At 43.2% G+C, this 19596-nt stretch overlaps 1 protein-coding gene across 2 annotated transcripts; it reads left to right on the top strand.

Annotated features, from left to right (window-relative positions):
• Positions 1-133: 133 nt before the first annotated feature.
• rhot1b (ras homolog family member T1) lies at positions 134-17743 on the top strand. 2 transcript variants are annotated; one of them, XM_084163454.1, is made up of 20 exons: positions 134-482; positions 3401-3459; positions 3744-3825; positions 3991-4034; positions 4122-4175; positions 4318-4370; positions 5033-5141; positions 11517-11618; positions 11737-11835; positions 11999-12107; positions 12344-12467; positions 13436-13520; positions 13703-13848; positions 14045-14145; positions 14462-14592; positions 14816-14899; positions 15015-15137; positions 15367-15569; positions 16483-16605; positions 17477-17743. In XM_084163454.1, the coding sequence occupies exons 1-20, from the start codon at positions 446-448 to the stop codon at positions 17592-17594; spliced, it is 1986 nt and encodes a 661-aa protein (XP_084019580.1). In that variant the 5' UTR covers positions 134-445; the 3' UTR covers positions 17595-17743. The 2 variants fall into 2 exon arrangements, with proteins under 2 accessions (XP_084019580.1, XP_084019581.1); XM_084163455.1 differs by lacking the exon at positions 16483-16605.
• Positions 17744-19596: the final 1853 nt, after the last annotated feature.

Here is a 19596-nt window from a genome sequence, read left to right as displayed (position 1 = left end):
AAAAAAAATGTAGCTTTTTTATTTCACCCAAAGAATGTATGGACTTTTGCATTGTTGTAGTAGCTGTACAACATTTGTCCCCTCGCGCGCCTCGTTGGAGGCGGGTCGTAACTTCAGGTTCAGGCTAGCTTGCGCGGTTGTAACATTCAAGTTTGTGTGCAGACGAATGACTGTAATATCAATGTCGACAGTAGCAGCTACAACCAACCACAGCAGCTAAGATTTATGTCAAAGAGAGGACACCGCTTTGGGAATATAATTCAGTGCAGGGCATTTACTACGAACGCAGCGCAGTGTCAGTTAGGTTTCTGTTGGTGAAGCTCAACTGGGAAAATGCTAACGTAAACCAGGCCAGATAGCTGAACGCTGACTGTATTCAACCACACGAGAGAATAAATGATTTTCATGAACGAATTTGCAGATTTGGTCTTCAACAGTGGTGAAGATGCGGAAGGACGTCAGAATATTACTGGTGGGAGAGCGTAAGTGGATTTGTTTTGGTCTACTCTGGTAGTTCTGTCTTACTGTCAAGCTCCAGCATCCAGCCTGCATGAATGACAGCCAGCTGGAGGTGCGCGTGATGCTGGTACGAGGACTCGGAGGAATAACGTTATCTAGCTAGCTAGCTGTGTTGTTCCACTAGGTTCATCCAGTTTTATAGCTAACGTTACACTACCACATACACACACCATGATGGTAGCTACGCTACACACTACTCGGCCATTAGTGTCATAACATAGCTAGCTAGCTAGCTAACTACTATCCTAAACAATTTGATGTTTAGACCAAGTGACATTGGCTATTTACCATCTGCTGTGATGCTGACTGACTGCCTGTCCACATTACATGTTTGTCATATCAGTGCATGGTTTTGCAATTGACATCTAAGCAATTAGCTTCAACTAAATGTCAGCTTTAGTTAATGTGTTCAAAACATTCACTCTGACTCACCTGAGCAGCACCTGTCCACTTTGAAGATACGCTGCATGCCAAAAGTATGTGTACAACCCTTCAAATTAGTGGATTTGGCTATTTCAGCCACACCCGTTGCTGACAGGTGAATAAAACAAAGCTCACAGCCATGCAATCTCCATAGACACACATTGGCAGTAGAATGGCCTGTACTGAAGAGCTCAGTGATTTTCAACGTGGCACCGTCATAGGATGCCACCTTTCCAACAAGTCAGTTTGTCAAATTTCTGCCCTGCTAGAGCTGCCCCGGTCAACTAAGTGCTGTTATTGTAAAGTGGAAACGTCTAGGAGCAACAACAACGTCTCAGCCGCGAAGTGGTAGGCCACACAAGCTCACAGAACTGGACCGCTGAGTGCTGATGCACGTAAAAATTGTCTGTCCTCAGTTGTAACACTCACTGCTGAGTTCCAAACTGCCTCTGGAAACAACGTCAGCACAAGAACTGTTCGCCGGGAGCTTCATGAAATGGGTTTCCATGGCCGAGCAGCCGCACACAAGCCTAAAATCACCATGCGCAATGCCAAGCGTCGACTGGAGCTGTGATAAATCACACTTCACCATCTGGCAGTCCGATGGTCGAATCTGGGTTTGGCGGATGTCAGGAGAACGCTACCTGCCCGAATGCATAGTGCCAACTGTAAAGTTTGGTGGAGGAGGAATAATGGTCTGGGGCTGTTTTTATGGTTCAGGCCCCTTAGTTCCAGTGAAGGGAAATCTTAACGCTACAGCATACAATGACATTCTAGATGATTCTGTGCTTCCAACTTTGTGGCAACAGTTTGGGGAAGGCCCTTTCCTGTTTCAGCATGACAATGCCCCTGTGCACAAAGCTAGGTCCATACAGAAATGGTTTGTCGAGATCGGGGTGGAAGAACTTGACTGGCCTGCACAGAGCCCTGACCTCAACCCCATCGAACACTAATGCTCTTGTGGATGAATGGAAGCAAGTCCCCGCAGAAATGTTCCAACATCTAGAGGAAAGCCTTCCCAGGAGAGTGGAGGCTGTTATAACAGCAAAGGGGGGACCAACTCCATATTAATGCCCATGATTTTGGAATGAGATGTTCGACGAGCAGGTGTCCACATACTTTATGGTAGAGTGGCCAGATGGAAGCCACTCCTCAGTAAAAGGCACATGACAGCCCACTTGGAGTTTGCCAAAAGGCAGGTAAAGACCATGAGAAACAAGATTCTCTGGTCTGATGAAACCAAGATTGAACTCGTTGGCCTGAATGCCAAGTGTCACGTCTGGAGGAAACCTGGCACCATCCCTACGGTGAAGCATAGTGGTGGAAGCATCATGCTGTTGGGATGTTTTTCAGAGACAGGGACTGGGAGACTAGTCAAGATCGAGGCAAAGATGACCGGAGCAAAGTACAGAGAGATCCTTGATGAAAACCTGCTCCAAAGTGCTCAGGACCTCAGACTGAGGCGAAGGTTCACCTTCCAACAGGACAACGACCCTAAGCACAAAGCCAAGACAACGCAGGAGTGGCTTCGGGACAAGTCTCTGAATGTCCTTGAGTGGCCCAGCCAGAGCCCGGACTTGAACCCGATCGAACATCTCTGGAGAGACCTGAAAATAGCTGTGCAGCAATGCTCCCCATCCAACCTGACAGAGCTTGAGAGGATCTGCAGAGAGGAATAAGAGAAACTCCCCAAATACAGGTGTGCCAAGCTTGTAGCGTCATACCCAAGAAGACTCAAGGCTGTAATCGCTGCCGAAGGTGCTTCAACAAAGTACTGAGTAAACGGTCTGAATACTTTGCAAACAATTCTAAAAACCTGTTTTTTGCTTTGTCATTATGGGGTATTGTGTGTAAATTTATAAGGAAAAAAACAAATTAAATACATGTTAGAATAAGGTTGTAACGTAACAAAATGTGGAAAACGTCAAGGGGTCTGAATACTTTCCGAATGCACTGTACTGTTTATAAAGGGACCCAGGGCTCTAAATTTCACATTTGCCAAATGCAATTCTCTTCCCTTCTAAAGCAAAGCCCTATTGTGATTTAGTAAGCTGTCAAGTAGCTCTCTCTGGCCACGAATGGGCTTAGAGCCAATGCTCATGTCTTAGATTTGAGCGGCAACTTGGTGTAAGTGGGATCTAATATTTCACTGCAGCAGCAGAAGCAGCAGCATCACTATCTCTCCTTTGTGTGTGTGAAGCACAGACTGCCAATTTGTACAAGGCAAGCCTATCTCTTCATGCCAGCTATGATGCTTGAAATGTACAGAGAAACAATGCATGACAGGCTGCAATTCCAAAACAGTTACTTTACGTACACATGATAATAATGCAATAGAAAGTGTGAGGCTGAGCACATTGCCTCTCCCTCTGCCAATTCTAGAATTGAAAAGAGTCTCATTGCCAGGCGTGACACTGAGCCAATATGACATCCTCCTCGTCTTCTTTTTTCCCAACAGCCAAGGTGGGGAAGACTTCCCTGATCATGTCGCTGGTCAGCGAGGAGTTCCCACAGGTGGTACGTAAAGACGCTTCCTGTAACCTCTCTTTGTTTAGTAAATCGATTTCATAATAATGATTACTGGTATGTCTATTCAGCCTATGAAGCACTTTTCTCAAACTGAGTGCTTTGAATTGTATCGGGTAGACGGGTAACTCCCCGTGGGAGATGCACGTCTGGATGATCAGCAGTAGTACTCATAAACAGTTATAATACATGCATTACCTAAGTGGAATGTACGTTTTGAGTATCCCATTGGTGTCTCTTTATGATGGTCATCTTTGGTTGGTTCCTTGTAACAGGTGCCCTACCGGGCTGAAGAGATCACCATACCGGCAGATGTCACCCCAGAGAGAGTTCCTACACACATAGTAGACTACTCAGGTACTGTAACTGTACTAACAGTGTAGCTATATCATGTATACCTTATCTCTGTTGTACTATGCAAACCATGGGTAAACATGTTATTGTACATTCAAGCCATGTACACTGAACTACTACACTAATACTGTCCTGTTGTTCACTAACTGCATGTTTTAACTCGCCCAGAGGCGGAACAAACAGATGAGCAGTTGTCTTCAGAAATATCAAAGGTGAGATTAGAATCAATGTTTACTATTATAGAAAGATTTGAGAGTCTTGCAGAGTCCAGATCGTAATGGTTGTCGCTCCCTTTACAGGCCAATGTGATTTGCATAGTGTACGCCGTCAACAACAAGGAGTCCATTGAGAAGGTGAGTTTATTCATAGCCTAGGATTTCATTGTATATGTGTATTTTTGAAGTACTATATGCACATTATGTTATGATATCAGCCAGTTCATACTCATGTTTGCTTTTTGTAATGTCATGTCTTCACCATCATGTATTCCGTTAGGTGACCAGCCATTGGATTCCTCTTATAAATGACAATACAGACAAGGACAGCAGGTGAGGGATGCAGTCTAGGTTTAGTTGCGGTTCTTACGTATGTAGCCCAGTTCCTGCATGAGCTTTGCAATGGTTACGCTATTGTCTTAATGACCTATAACATGAAGAGTATGGGGGGTGCAGTGTAGTAGTGGGTATCGTATGTAGTATGTGTATTGCAATGCTCAACCACCACCAGGGTTCACCCAACTGGGTCGCTGTAAAAGGCACTCTACATGAAGTTACATGAATGTGTTTTCTCCTCAATATATGATATATGCATGGATGTTTTCCTAACGTTTTGAAAGAGGAGATGGGCATGAGTCATAGACACAAGTCCACGCTTTTCACAACTTGAGTCATTTCAGTAAATTGACTCATTTTCTCAGTAGAACAGCAGTCAAGAAATACAATAAGTAATGTTGAGCCTAATTTCATGCATGCAGACCCACCACATTATAATATTATTTCTAGGAAGACCAATTGAGATAAAGAAATATGTATTTTCCAAGGGAGACCTCGCCAGTATACATGACTATCACACACTACAATCACATGAATTTATGTCTGGATTGGGAAAATGGCCCTGAATGTAAAGCTTTAAAACCTAGTAAATAACTCTATATAAAAACAATCCAATCAACCATTTACAACCTTTCTCTCTCTCCGTCCTCCCCCTATAGGGTTCCTGTCATCCTGGTGGGGAACAAGTCTGACCTGGTGGAACACAGCAGCATGGAGACCATCCTGCCCATCATGAACCAGTACACTGAGATAGAGACATGTGTGGAGGTGAGACTGCCAGAGGGCTTCTGTACTGAGTCACCCACTGTGTTGTAGCACTGTGACTTCACTACACAGAGTAGTGATTCATCGCCAGATATAGCACAGAGGCTGCGTAAAAGCCACTGACCTACTCACCCCATGTAGATTTATCAGCATTTACACTTTATGTACACTTATCTCTTATCATGCACACTTATCATTTATTATGCACACTTATCATGTGTACTTATCATGCACACTTATCATTTATACTTATCTCTTACCATGCACACTTATCATTTGTCATGCACACTTGTGTATACTTATCATGTACACTTATCTCTTACCATGCACACTTATCATTTATCATGCACACCTATCATGCACACTTATGTATACTTATCATGTACACTTATCACTTATCATGCACACTTATCACTCTAACAGAGGAGTGATGCACCTCCAAATGTAGCAATGAAGATAAATCAATGAAAAGAAATGACTGTAAATGTCTGCTACAGTAACTATTTAAAGAATGGCTTTAACAGTTCCGGTATCTATTAAAGATGTATAACAGGGGTGGGGCTTATATTTGAACAGTCCTTCTTATACAGCTATACAGCTTTTATTGTGCTGCTATAGAGCTTACACATTTTATATGTTGTAAATCTAAATCTGTAGGGTTTAAAGCTGGTCCCTGAAAACATGCTCTATCTATGTAGCTTTTACCATCATCATACAGGGTGACAATGTGAGTCCATACATAGACTATATACAGTGGGGAAAAAAAGTATTTAGTCAGCCACCAATTGTGCAAGTTCTCCCACTTAAAAAGATGAGAGAGGCCTGTAATTTTCATCATAGGTACACGTCAACTATGACAGACAAATTGAGAATTTTTTTTCCAGAAAATCACATTGTAGGATTTTTTATGAATTTATTTGCAAATGATGGTGGAAAATAAGTATTTGGTCACCTACAAACAAGCAAGATTTCTGGCTCTCACAGACCTGTAACTTCTTCTTTAAGAGGCTCCTCTGTCCTCCACTCGTTACCTGTATTAATGGCACCTGTTTGAACTTGTTATCAGTATAAAAGACACCTGTCCACAACCTCAAACAGTCACACTCCAAACTCCACTATGGCCAAGACCAAAGAGCTGTCAAAGGACACCAGAAACAAAATTGTAGACCTGCACCAGGCTGGGAAGACTGAATCTGCAATAGGTAAGCAGCTTGGTTTGAAGAAATCAACTGTGGGAGCAATTATTAGGAAATGGAAGACATACAAGACCACTGATATTCTCCCTCGATCTGGGGCTCCACGCAAGATCTCACCCCGTGGGGTCAAAATGATCACAAGAACGGTGAGCAAAGATCCCAGAACCACACGGGGGGACCTAGTGAATGACCTGCAGAGAGCTGGGACCAAAGTAACAAAGCCTACCATCAGTAACACACTACGCCGCCAGGGACTCAAATTCTGCAGTGCCAGACGTGTCCCCCTGCTTAAGCCAGTACATGTCCAGGCCCGTCTGAAGTTTGCTAGAGTGCATTTGGATGATCCAGAAGAGGATTGGGAGAATGTCAGATGAAACCAAAATATAACTTTTTGGTAACACTCAACTCGTCGTGTTTGGAGGACAAAGAATGCTGAGTTGCATCCAAAGAACACCATACCTACTGTGAAGCATGGGGGTGGAAACATCATGCTTTGGGGCTGTTTTTCTGCAAAGGGACCAGGATGACTGATCCGTGTAAAGGAAAGAATGAATGGGGCCATGTATCGTGAGATTTTGAGTGAAAACCTCCTTCCATCAGCAAGGGCATTGAAGATGAAACGTGGCTGGGTCTTTCAGCATGACAATGATCCCAAACACACCGCCCGGGCAACGAAGGAGTGGCTTCGTAAGAAGCATTTCAAGGTCCTGGAGTGGCCTAGCCAGTCTCCAGATCTCAACCCCATAGAAAATCTTTGGAGGGAGTTGAAAGTCCATGTTGCCCAGCGACAGCCCCAAAACATCACTGCTCTAGAGGACATCTGCATGGAGGAATGGGCCAAAATACCAGCAACAGTGTGTGAAAACCTTGTGAAGACTTACAGAAAACGTTTGACCTGTGTCATTGCCAACAAAGGGTATATAACAAAGTATTGAGAAACTTTTGTTATTGACCAAATACTTATTTTCCACCATAATTTGCAAATAAATTCATTAAAAGTCCTACAATGTGATTTTCAGGATTTTTTTTTCTCATTTTGTCTGTCATAGTTGACGTGTACCTATGATGAAAATTACAGGCCTCTCTCATCTTTTTAAGTGGGAGAACTTGCACAATTGGTGGCTGACTAAATACTTTTTTTCCCCACTGTACATTAAGACTATACAGTGCCTTGCAAAAGTATTCATCCCCCTTGGCGTTTTTCCTATTTTGTTGCATTACAACCTGTAATTTAAATGGATTTTTATTTGGATTACATGTAATGGACATACACAAAATAGTCCAAATTGGTGAAGTGAAATTAAAAAAATAACGTGTTTAAAAAAAAAATCTAAGATAAATTACGGAAAAGGGGTGCGTGCATATGTATTCACCCCCTTTGCTATGAAGCCCCTAAATAAGATCTGGTGCAACCAATTACCTTCAGAAGTCACATAATTAGTTAAATAAAGTCCACCAGTGTATAAAAAAATATCAGAAACTTTGAACATCCCACGGAGCACCATTTTAAATCCATTATAAAGAAATGGAAAGAATATGGCACCACAATAAACCTACCAAGAGAGGGCCGCCCACCAAAACTCACGGACCAGGCAAGGAGGGCATTAATCAGAGAGGCAACAAAGAGACCAAAGATAACCCTGAAGGAGCTGCAGCGATTGGAGTATCTGTCCATAGGACCACTTTAAGCCGTACACTCCACAGAGCTGGGCTTTACATTGCTTAAAGAAAGAAATAAGCAAACACGTTTGGTGTTTGCCAAAAGGCATGGGGGAGACTCCCCAAACATATGGAAGAAGGTACTCTGGTCAAATGAGACTAAAATTGAGCTTTTTGGCCATCAAGGAAAACGCTATGTCTGGCGCAAACCAAACACCTCTCATCACCCCGAGAACACCATCCCCACAGTGAAGCATGGTGGTGGCAGCATCATGCTGTGGAGATGTTTTTCATCGGCAGGGACTGGGAAACTGGTCAGAATTGAAGGAATGATGGATGGCGTTAAATACAGGGAAATTCTTGACGGAAACCTGTTTCAGTCTTCCAGAGATTTGAGACTGGAACGGAGGTTCACCTTCCAGCAGGACAATGACCCTAAGCATACTGCTAAAGCAACACTTGAGTGGTTTAAGAGGAAACATATTTAAATGTCTTGGAATGGCCTAGTCAAAGCCCAGACCTCAATTCAATTGAGAATCTGTGGTATGACTTAAAGATTGCTGTACACCAGCGGAACCCATCCAATTTGAAGGAGCTGGAGCAGTTTTGCCTTGAAGAATGGGCAAAAATCCCAGTGGCTAGATGTGCCAAGCTTATAGAGACATACCCCAAGAGACTTGAAGCTGTAATTGCTGCAAAAGGTGGCTCTACAAAGTATTGACTTTGTGGGGGTGAATAGTTATGCACGCTCAAGTTTTCAGTTTTTTTGTCTTATGTCTTGTTTGTTTCACCCCAAAAAATATTTTACATCTTCAAAGTGGTAGGCATGTTATGTAAATCAAATTATACAAACCCCACAAAAATCCATTTTAATTCCAGGTTGTAAGGCAACAAAATAGGAAACATGCCAAAAGGGGTGAATACTTTCGCAAGCCACTGTATGTTGTGCTTGTTTACTGTATATTCACTTAGGTTCTATAGCCTATGTTGAGCATTATTTATGAGCATGACCTTCACCGAGACAATCTTCATGCTATTTTTGTCATGATTGGAATTCTATGGGTCAATCATGTGCTTAGCGTGATGCACAGGGTCAGCTTGGTATTTGTTTCAGTCTAGATTCTTAATGGAGCTATTGCTAAGGGATTTATATAACTTGCTCAAGTCTGTATGTGATTGTGCATTCATTTTTCTAGGAAAATCCATTAGGCCTAATAGACAGGTTGCATGTCAAAATGTGCATGTGTGCTCTCTTCCAAGAGGTACAGTGCATTCGGAAAGTATTCAGACCCATTTACTTTTTCCACATTTTGTTACGTCACAGCCTTATAACAAATGTTCCTCATCAATCTACACACAATACCCCATACTGGCAAAGTGAAAACTGTTATTTTTTTCATTTTTGCAAACATAGAAAATTAAAAACAGAAATACCTTATTTACCTAAGTATTCAGACCCTTTGCTATGAGTCTCGAAATTGAGCTCCGGTGCATTCTGTTTCCATTGATCATCCTTGAGATGTTTCTACAACTTAATTGAAGTCCACCTGTGGTACATTCAATTGGTTGAACATTATTTGGAAAGGCACACACCTGTCTATATAAGGTCCCACAGTTGACAATGCATGTCAGAGCAAAAACCAAGCCATGAGGTCAAAGGAGTTGTCCGTAGAGCTCCGAGACAGGATTGTGTCGAGGCACAGATCTGGGGAAGGGTTCCAAAAAATGTCTGCAGCATTGAAGGTCCCCAAGAACACATTGGCCTCTATCATTCTTAAATGGAAGAAGTTTGGAACCACCAAGACTCTTCCTAGAGCTGGCCGCCCCGACAAACTGCGCAATCGGGGGAAGAATGGCCTTGGTCAGGGAGGTGACCAAGAACCTGTTGGTTACTCTGGCAGCGCTCCAGAGTTCCTCTGTGGAGACGGGGGAACCTTCCAGAAGGACAACCGTCTCTGCAGCAGTCCACCATTCAGGCTTTTATGGTAGAGTGGCCAGACGGAAGCCACTCCTCAATAAAAGGACCATGACAGCCCGCTTGGAGTTTGCCAAAAGGCACCTAAAGGACTCAGACCATGAGAAAAAAGATTCTCTGGTCTGATGAAACCAAGATTGAACTCTTTGGCCTGACTGCCAAGCGTCACGTCTGGAGGAAACCTGGCACCATCCCTACGGTGAAGCATGGTGGTGGCAGCATCATGCTGTGGGGATGTTTTTCAGCCGCAGGGACTGGGAGACTAGTCAGGATCGAGGGAAAGATTAACAGAGCAAAGTACAGAGAGATCCTTGAAGAAAATCTGCTCTGGAGCGCTCAGGACCTCAGACTGGGGCGAAGGTTCACCTTCCATCAGGACAATGACCCTAAACACAAGACAACGCGGGAGTGGCTTCGGGACAAGTCTCTGAATGTCCTTGAGTGGCCCAGCCAGAGCCCGGACTTGAACCCTATCTCTAATATCTCTGGAGAGACCTGAAAATAGCTGTGCAGCGACGCTTCCGATCCAACCAGACAGAGCTTGAGAGGATCTGCAGAGAAGAATGGGAGAAACTCCCCAAATACAGATGTGCCAAGCTTGTAGCGTCATACCCAAGAAGACTCAAGGCTGTAATCGCTGCCAAAGGTGCTTCAACAAAGTACTGAGTAAAGGGTCTGAATACTTATGTAAATGTGATATTTCCGTTTTTAATTTTTAATAAATTAGCAAAAATTAAACTGTTTTTGCTTTGTCTTTATGGGGTATTATGTGTAGATTGATGAGAGAGGAAAAAACAATTTAATCCATTTTAGAATGCGGCTGTAACGTAACAAAATGTGGAAAAAGCCAAGGGGGTCTGAATATTTTCCGAATGCACTGTATACTATGGATGCATTTGATTGTCAATTCAAGGAAACAGACTTGACAATCAAACTGATCCAATCAACCCTAGAGTTTGACCCCCATGGCTTTCCTCCACCCAGCTAGCCATAGAGCCGTGTCCAAAGTCCCACTTTGGCTGCTTCCTCCTCCATGTTTCACAGTCTAATTAGTAATGGCTTATCCCTCAGACATATCCTGGCTGTTAGATCCTCCCTGGCCCCAGCCAGCCAGGTCACAATGGAGACTGATGTAGAACACTACTATACTCTACTGTAAACAACTCTCACTTTCCTGACCCATCTAGTGGAAAGAAAGAGAGAGAGTTTGTTGTTTCCCTGCATTAGGGGAAACAGCGGCACTGTCCGCCCCAGCACCTTTGTTATTGTTTTTATTTTGTGGACGAAACTGAGGTGAGTCGAGCAGCTTGCAGTGTTCGTTGTAGGCAGTAACTTCTTTGTTGTTGTAATATCCCAAATTGTCGTGGCAGTTTCACCGTTTAAGGATTCCAGCTTGAAGTGCTTTCTGCACTGTGATATTTGTTTAGGTATTTTAGTTCAGGGCAGGAACTGCATTGTTGTTTTTGATATGTTGGTAAATATTATTTCAGGATGAATGAATTCATATTTTGAATGTTCTTTCTGTATTTCCATAACTTTTTTTTTTAGTGTTCAGCAAAGAACCTGAAGAACATTTCTGAGTTGTTTTACTACGCCCAAAAAGCTGTCCTGCACCCCACTGGTCCCCTATACTGCCCAGAGGAGAAACAGGTAAAGGGTGAAGAAGCCCTCTTAACAGAATGTTACAGAATAAGAATTGTTCATAAAATCTCACGTTTACTTTGAGGCCAACTGTATCATTATACTGTTGATTTGACTTGATTCCCAGATGAAGCCTGCTTGCATCAAAGCGCTGACTCGTATCTTCAAGGTATCAGACCTGGACAACGATGGGATCCTCAATGATAATGAGCTCAACTTCTTCCAAGTGAGTTTAAACTCTGTGACTCTGACTCCTAGAGCAGCACAAGCATAAATTAATTACAGTAATAACAAGTTAACTAGCCCTTTTTCATTCAGGTGAAGGGTTTAAATAGAGTTATTTCAGTGTTTTCCTTGGCAGCTTTGGTGATTTGTGTGTGTGTGCACAGAGGACATGCTTCAATGCCCCACTGGCGTCTCAGGCCCTGGAGGATGTGAAGAATGTTGTGAGGAAGAATGTGATCGACGGTGTGTGTGACAACGGCCTCACTCTCAAAGGTATGCTCTATTAGCAAAAGGAGGGAGTGGACAATGAAGTTCCTGTTGATCCAAATGTTTGTCCTTTTCTGTTTCTTTGCCAGCTCAGTCCTGTATTTCTTAAAGAACTAGTCACACCTTTCTGAAGCACCATGTTTGAGCATGTTGTGATATGTTTGAATAATGTCCCCAAATTCCACATTCCGAACACCCACACACTCACTCTAGTTGACCTATATCATTGTGGTCCTCCTCAGGGTTCTTGTTCCTCCACACCCTCTTCATCCAGAGGGGGAGACATGAGACCACCTGGACGGTCCTCAGGAGGTTCGGCTACGACGACGACCTGGAACTCCACCAAGACTACCTGTTCCCACTCACGTGAGTGTACTGTCTGTTTCCGCATCTCCACTACAACCTATTCCTCCAGGGTGTACTGTCTACTTCTACACCCATACCAACAAACTATCTCCCCTCGTAGTAGTGATGGGGGGGGGGGGGGAAATCAATACAGTTTCATATCGGGATGTTAGTTTTGATGAAATATTGTATCGTTTTGACAATATCGCAAAATATTATTTTTGCGCTAGTTGGCTGTACCTGCACCAAAACTCCAGTATTTTTCCTTCTTAACTTGTTCTCCATCTTCTTTTTAAATAGGTAGCCAATTTGTTTTCAGCACTGTTATTTCCATGACTGATCAAAACTTGTTTTCTCTTGTCCCTCTGCAGCAGACATATGTTGAGCAAAATGTTTGGAACGTCGAATCGCAATTAAATCACAGTATCGAATCGCTATACATATAGAATCGTAATACATATCGTATCGGCACGTAAGTATCGTGATAATATCGTATCGTGAGGTCCCTGGCAATTACCAGCCCTACCTATTAGTGTGCTTGTCTTTACTTCTACCCACAGGCACAGACATTGGCCATTCCGTGTGCCAAGTCCATCATGCTTTTATTGCCTTTGTCTTCCTCAAGGACAATCTGAGCCTTAGAGACTTCCAATAAGTAATAATAAATATCTATCAACATTGATTCCCATGCAGAAATACACTTCGGCTTCACCAGTACAACAAAATATGTCTGCCTCCCTTCTTTCAGATTGAGATGGGCCACTAAACCCCAGCATAACAGTCAGGATTAACATCCATCCCCCTTCTAGCTCTGACCTCATTTACCCACAAGTCTCTCTCTCTCCCCCTGCCGAGCGTCCATTGAGGACGTAATTGAATCCGTCATCTTCTTATTTATCTCGTAATCTCTGCAGGATTCTCCATCTGACTGTTGTGGTGTGTGTGTGTGTGGTGTATGTGTGTGTTCCCCACCTCTACTGTACCGTCAGGTTGAAAATACCTCCAGACTGCACCACAGAGCTGAATCACAATGCCTACCTCTTCCTCCAGAGTGTCTTCGACAAGCATGACAAGGTATTGACCTTTCCTGTGGTATATGATACCATTGAATTTGGAGCCAACATTTCAGACTAATAAAATAAAACCGTTTCTAAACTCTGTTGGCAGTGAATGAACTATAAATCGAGTGGTCAAGCTAGTGTTTGTCCTTATGTTCTAGATGCCAATGACCGGTGAGGTGTGTGTGTGTTTTTCAGGACCGGGATTGTGCCCTGTCCCCAGAGGAGCTGAAGGACCTGTTTGACGTGTTTCCCTACATGCCCTGGGGTCCCGACGTCAACAACACGGTGTGCACCAACGACGAAGGCTGGATCACCTACCAGGGCTACCTGTCCCAGTGGACGTAGGTTACCACCACACACACCTGAACACACACAGACAGACACACACACACATAAGAGAGATGTACTGCTGTGTTAAATGCACAAAGTGTTTATTTTGTTTATCTAAACTATGGAAGTCTGAATGAACCCCCAAGACAATGTGTCTTACAGTGTATGACAGTTTCCATTCACTCCTCTGTGTTTCCCTGTGCCCAGGTTGACTACCTACCTGGATGTCCAGCGCTGCCTGGAGTACCTGGGTTATCTTGGTTACTCCATAATCTCTGAGCAGGAGTCCCAGGCAGCAGCCATCACAGGTGGGAGGACAGCCCGTTGTCACGGCAACTGAGACGAGCGCTAGATTAGATATGAGCAGAGACATATAGATATAGAAGATGAAGATGGCTTCTACCGAAGTTAGCTGTAAGCTGTAGTCTACAGCCAACCTGTAAACATTGTGTGCTAGAACTTCATGTTGTATTCAATTCTCTATCTAGAGAGCAGTGACGAAGTTACACTTACTGAAACCACATTCTGCATAGGACTAATGACATCCAAAGCATATTAAGCATTCATTTATATACATTTGCTGCATAATCTAAACTGTGTTTGTGTGTCCTCTCCGTTCTACAGTGACGAGGGACAAGAAGATTGACCTGCAGAAGAAGCAGACCCAGCGCAGTGTGTTCCGCTGTAACGTCTTCGGGGACAGCGGCAGCGGCAAGACAAGCTTCCTACAAGCCTTCCTTGGAAGAAACCTCATGGTCAGTGTCAACATGAATTCATTCCCTCAAAGAGGAAGTTGTAAGTCGGTGGCAAGGAAAACTTCCCTGGACGGAAGAAACATTTGAACATAAATTTAAACAACTCCATGTCACTCCAAATACTTCAGTCTACTTCCTGTTTAAAACTTTTTGGAATTCCTCTTGGTATTGGTAAACTCTTTTGTATGTTTGAAGAATTTTCCCCCCTGCTTTTTTTTCTCAGCGTCAAAACACCATTAGCGAAGAGCATATGTCCTACTATGCTATCAGCAATGCATATGTGTATGGGCAGGAGAAATATCTACTGGTGAGTCGTCTGTTTATTAGATGGTGTTTGTTTGTCCACAGCTTTTCAGCCTAAACGTTGTGTGTGTGTTTCTGTGTGTGTTCATTCATTTCTTCTTTCCCCTCCTCTCCCTCAGCTCCACGAGGTCTTCCCAGACTTTGACGTCCTCTCGGACGCTGACCTGGCTTGTGACGTTGTGTGTCTGGTCTACGACGCCAGCAACCCCCACTCCTTTGAGTACTGCGCCAGAGTCTTCAAGGTATGTGCTGTTCACAACCAGTCCTTCTACTTTCCGTGTTTGTCTATTTAGTATTTCAAGATGGCTACCCAATACTCTTCTAATCAACCACTGAATTAGAGTAAATGTTTTTAAAGCGGAAGCCATCTGTTATTACCATATTATTACAAATATGGGCTTCTTTAAAAAAAGTATATTGCTGAATTTAACATGACAGTGTCCAATAACAATATCCCTCTGCCTTTTGCAGCAATACTTCATGGACACCAAGACGCCGTGCATGATGATCGCAGCCAAGTCGGACCTCCAGGAGACCAAGCAGCTATATGCCCTCACCCCTCTGGAGTTCTGTAGGAAGCACAAGATGCCCCCTCCGCAGGCCTTCACCTGCAACACGGCAGACGCACCCTGCAAAGACATCTACACCAAACTCACCACCATGGCCATGCACCCGTGAGTAGTGGAGCACTCTGTTGTATTAGGCCTCATGGGGCCCTAAAACCCCATGTCAAACCTTCAAATCCCTCCCTCAAACCCTAAAGCTCTACCTTAAGCCCTTGAACCCTCTCCACAATCCCTAAAAAAGTAATTTAAATCTTTAAGACCCCATCTCATGCTGTAAGACCCATTGCCAAGCTCCAAAACCCCACCTCATGCCCCAAAACTGCCCCTAAGCTGTTAAATTCTACCTCATCCCTCACTTCCCAAATTAGTCCCACTTCACATTGAAATATAGAGACTCTGAACTCTTGGGGTGAACGGTATCCACCATCTTGGTTAGACGTGGTGGTTACGGTGGTGGATTAAATTTGCCATTAGCTGCTACTGTATTTTTATTGCCCTTGCATGCCCCCTTTCCCACTACTCTCTCTGTCAGGGTGTTGTCCACACTGGTCACCTCTCTGTCACAGGTCACATAACCCATGTACACAGTGAACTGTAATCCTCAGAAGCATAGCCAACACATGGGGGACAGCATCAATGTATCACGTATTTAATCCAGTGCATTTTGATTTCATCTATGGACCTCTAACTCTGTGGTGGCATGGGGACATTTAACAATGTTGACAATTATCCAAATTGATCCAAAGTGGCTATTTGGAGTTTACAACCCCCAACAGTGTGAGGTGAAGATTACAATGGATCAGACTTGTGGTCATGCTCTCCCCGTTGATTAATTAGACAATTCTCCTCCTATCTTCCTGGGTGGGTGCTCTTGGTAATTGAACCCCTGTTAAGAGATGAGCTCTATGGACCAAAGAGCTCAAACCTTCTGGTGGCATGGTTCTTTCTGTTCTAACTCTTCTTCTTTGTGCCTGTGTGTGTGTGTGTGTGTGTGTGTGTGGGTGCACCTCTCTCTCCTCAGTCACGCTCGGCTGCGCTGTATGTGTACCTGTAACAGGTGCACCTTCTGCCACCTGCAGAACTTCATCAACTCAGAGCTGGTGCAGACGGTGAAGGCCAAGCTCTACACCGCCATTCTCAGCAGGTCCTTACTCTTTCACAGAGACCTTTGAACTCTTCTGTTTCACAATCCTCCTTTACGTCATTCGTCCTTTTCTTCTCTTGCCATTTCATTTTGCCCCCGAAAAGTTGCGTCATTTTGTTCATTATGTGGATTTTGTCTTCCTTTTCTGTCTATCTGAGAACCCTGTGTTTGCCTTCACACTCTTCTGTTTTAACACTCCTCCTCTTCATTTGTCCCTCTTCTTCTTCATTTGCTGTTCATCACATCCGTTTTGACCCTGTTTTGGAATTTTGGCGTTTTGCTCATCATGTGGATTTTGTCCTGTGGATTGTCATAACCCACTGTTTGTTTTCATGTAAATCCTCATGACATCTCACTCTTATTCTTTTGCCTCATCCCAATGTTCCTGGATTCCGTTCCTGATTCTGAGTTCCTTGATCCTCTCTCTTCGTCATTCGTCACTTGTTTTACCATCTTGTTTTATTCCAACCCTCTTGTTCCTTATGTTCCTCTTCATGAATGAATAATACATATGTAGTCTAATAATGCAGATTTCTAGTGTCATATCTGTTCATCCTGTTGGACTTTCATCTTTTGGCTGCTTTAGTTGTGATTAATACATAGGACTGTAAGGAGGGTCAAAGTCAAACAGTTTTGAGGGAATTCCTGCATAGCATTTATCATGATCATCTGTGTAAGCAGAGAGGTTATGTAAAAGCATTACATGTTGTGGTTTAGTTATTTCTCTGCCAACTGACCTATGTGCTCTCTCTCTGTTTCTCTCTTTCCTTCTGTTTACTTCTCTCGCTGTCTTCCTGTGCCTGTCGCTCTCTTTCTGTCTCTGGATCATGTTGTTCTCTCTCTGTGTATTTCTCCTTCTCTCTCTTCTCAGACATGTGACACAGGCTGACCTGAAGAGCTCCACCTTCTGGTTGAGAGTGAGCGTGGGAGCCACCGTGTTCGCCGTGCTGGGCTTCGCCATGTACAGAGTGCTGCTCAAACAACGGTGATCCACCCACCACCATCACCATGCAAACCCAACCTCTGCGAGACTTGTACCCAAATCTGTTTGTGCTATTTTGCCAACTACTATGGTCTATGGAGTGAATCCTAGCTTCCACTTAAGTTGAATTTTCACTTAGTCATGTATTGATGTCAATGGGAGACTAAGTGAAAATTCAACTTAAGTGAAAGTTAGGATCTGCCCCATAGACCATAAGAGTTGGCAGGACAGCACAAACAGATCTGGGACCAGGCTAAACTTTGCACCCTCCCCCAATAAATATATCGCTAAGATAATAAAAGCTTCAGTATGTCCCCCATGTGATGAGGGGAAAAAAGCAAACATTATTTAGTTTTATACCTAGAGATTTCGCAAGAAAATGACTGCTATTGTTCTTTATTTTGGTGTCTGCACTGACAGTATGGCTATATATAATATTTATATTGAAAATGTGAGGATATAACTACTACTGATGAAGCTAGTGATTTCTTCTCTTTAAGCAATATATCTATTTTTTGGTTACCTGTGTGGATTGAAATGGTGAAACAATTCAATGTTAATCAGTTGAAGGAGGGGTAGTGAAATAGAAATGGGTATGCAAAAGAACCAATACCATACATAAAAATATATGCTTTAAAACAAAAAGTGAACAAATTTGTAAATAATGTATATATAACTCCTTGAATATTTGTTTTCCCATGAACAAACGACATTATGAAGTTCATATGCTGAAGCTATAATGGTACAACAAAGCCACATTGGATGCTATAAAGGGATTCGCTTTCAATCATTCTAATTTCCTCAAACCAGTTCAGTAGAGGCTGTTCTGATGTTATTAAAAGAAGGTTGTTCTTTAGTTCGCATTCCAGGGTCAGAAGCTTGGTTGCACACTTGCAAATGTGTATGTCTGAATTGGCCCATGTTCAATCAATGGATGTTCCGTATGGGATGATACTTTTTGGGTGACTGCGCCTTACCCCTAGACTCAGTAAGGCAGTAGTAGCCTCTGTGGCCCTCCCATGTCTTCCTGTATGGGTGTGGACCACCCAGGTGCTGTGTGTGTTGGGCGTGCATGTCAAATCAAATTGTGTGTGTTGGGCGTGCATGTCAAATCAAATTGTGTGTGTTGGGCGTGCATGTCAAATCAAATTGTTTGTGTTGGGGGTGCATGTCAAATCAAATTGTGTGTGTTGGGCGTGCAGGTCAAAATTGTGTGTGCTTGCTATGCGTGTATGTGAGGCTGTACAGTCGTTATATTTGCAGGAGCTGTATGTTGAGGCTGTACAGTTGTTATATTTGCAGGAGCTGTATGTGCATGCTTTGCTTTTCTGATCATCTTCCAATATTGTTATAATATAAAATATACTTATTATGAAGCTAACATTCCTCTCAGTGGGATTATTCCAATTATCCAAATGTTATCAAGTACCCCAACCTCCCAGAACATTAGAACAATTGTGTTTCACCTTTGCCTTTCCTAAGTTTATAATAAATAAATCTACTTTAATCCTGTGTCAAGAATGTTTATTATTGCATTTGGGATCCATCATTTTTTCCCCCCCATTATGCATTTTTATAATAAAAAGCAGCAGCTAATGCACACCCAAATAGTTAAGCAGGTGCTGACTAATGGAAAGGTACACTTAAAATAAAATCGCACACTATATATTCTCCCAATGATTTATTGGGTATCGCCAATGTTTCGGAACATTGCCTTCCTCAGAGCACATTATGCAAGTCATCCGCAGACTGCAGAAGTGATTGGTGTAGTTTTGGCTTCAGACTATTTGTTGTAGTATTGAGGTAATGCCAACATGCTGCTGTATGTTCTCTTCATTTCAGGTCCTTACTACATTGGTCAGGGAAGATCCTACTGAGGGGTAGGGAAGATCCTACTGAGGGGTAGGGAAGATCCTACTGAGGGGTAGTGAGGGAGGCAGCCAGTGATGTAATTCCCCCTGATTCTTCCTCCCAAAGTTCAGGTGAAGGATGAGGTAATGTGTGTAGTA

The sequence above is a fragment of the Coregonus lavaretus genome (genome assembly GCF_964263955.1).
Source record: "Coregonus lavaretus genome assembly, chromosome: 6".
Classification (NCBI taxonomy): domain Eukaryota; kingdom Metazoa; phylum Chordata; class Actinopteri; order Salmoniformes; family Salmonidae; genus Coregonus; species Coregonus lavaretus.
Note: the sequence above shows the minus strand (reverse complement) of the source record. Positions and strands in the feature narration are given on the sequence as shown.

Bases quoted from the DNA above. Each gene is read 5' to 3' on its own strand.
- rhot1b (XM_084163454.1), top strand. From the start codon at position 446: ATGCGGAAGGACGTCAGAATATTACTGGTGGGAGAGC. The intron at 3,826-3,990 runs GTACTGTAACTG...TAACTCGCCCAG, and splicing joins ACACATAGTAGACTACTCAG to AGGCGGAACAAACAGATGAG. The intron at 5,142-11,516 runs GTGAGACTGCCA...TTTTTTTTTTAG, and splicing joins AGATAGAGACATGTGTGGAG to TGTTCAGCAAAGAACCTGAA.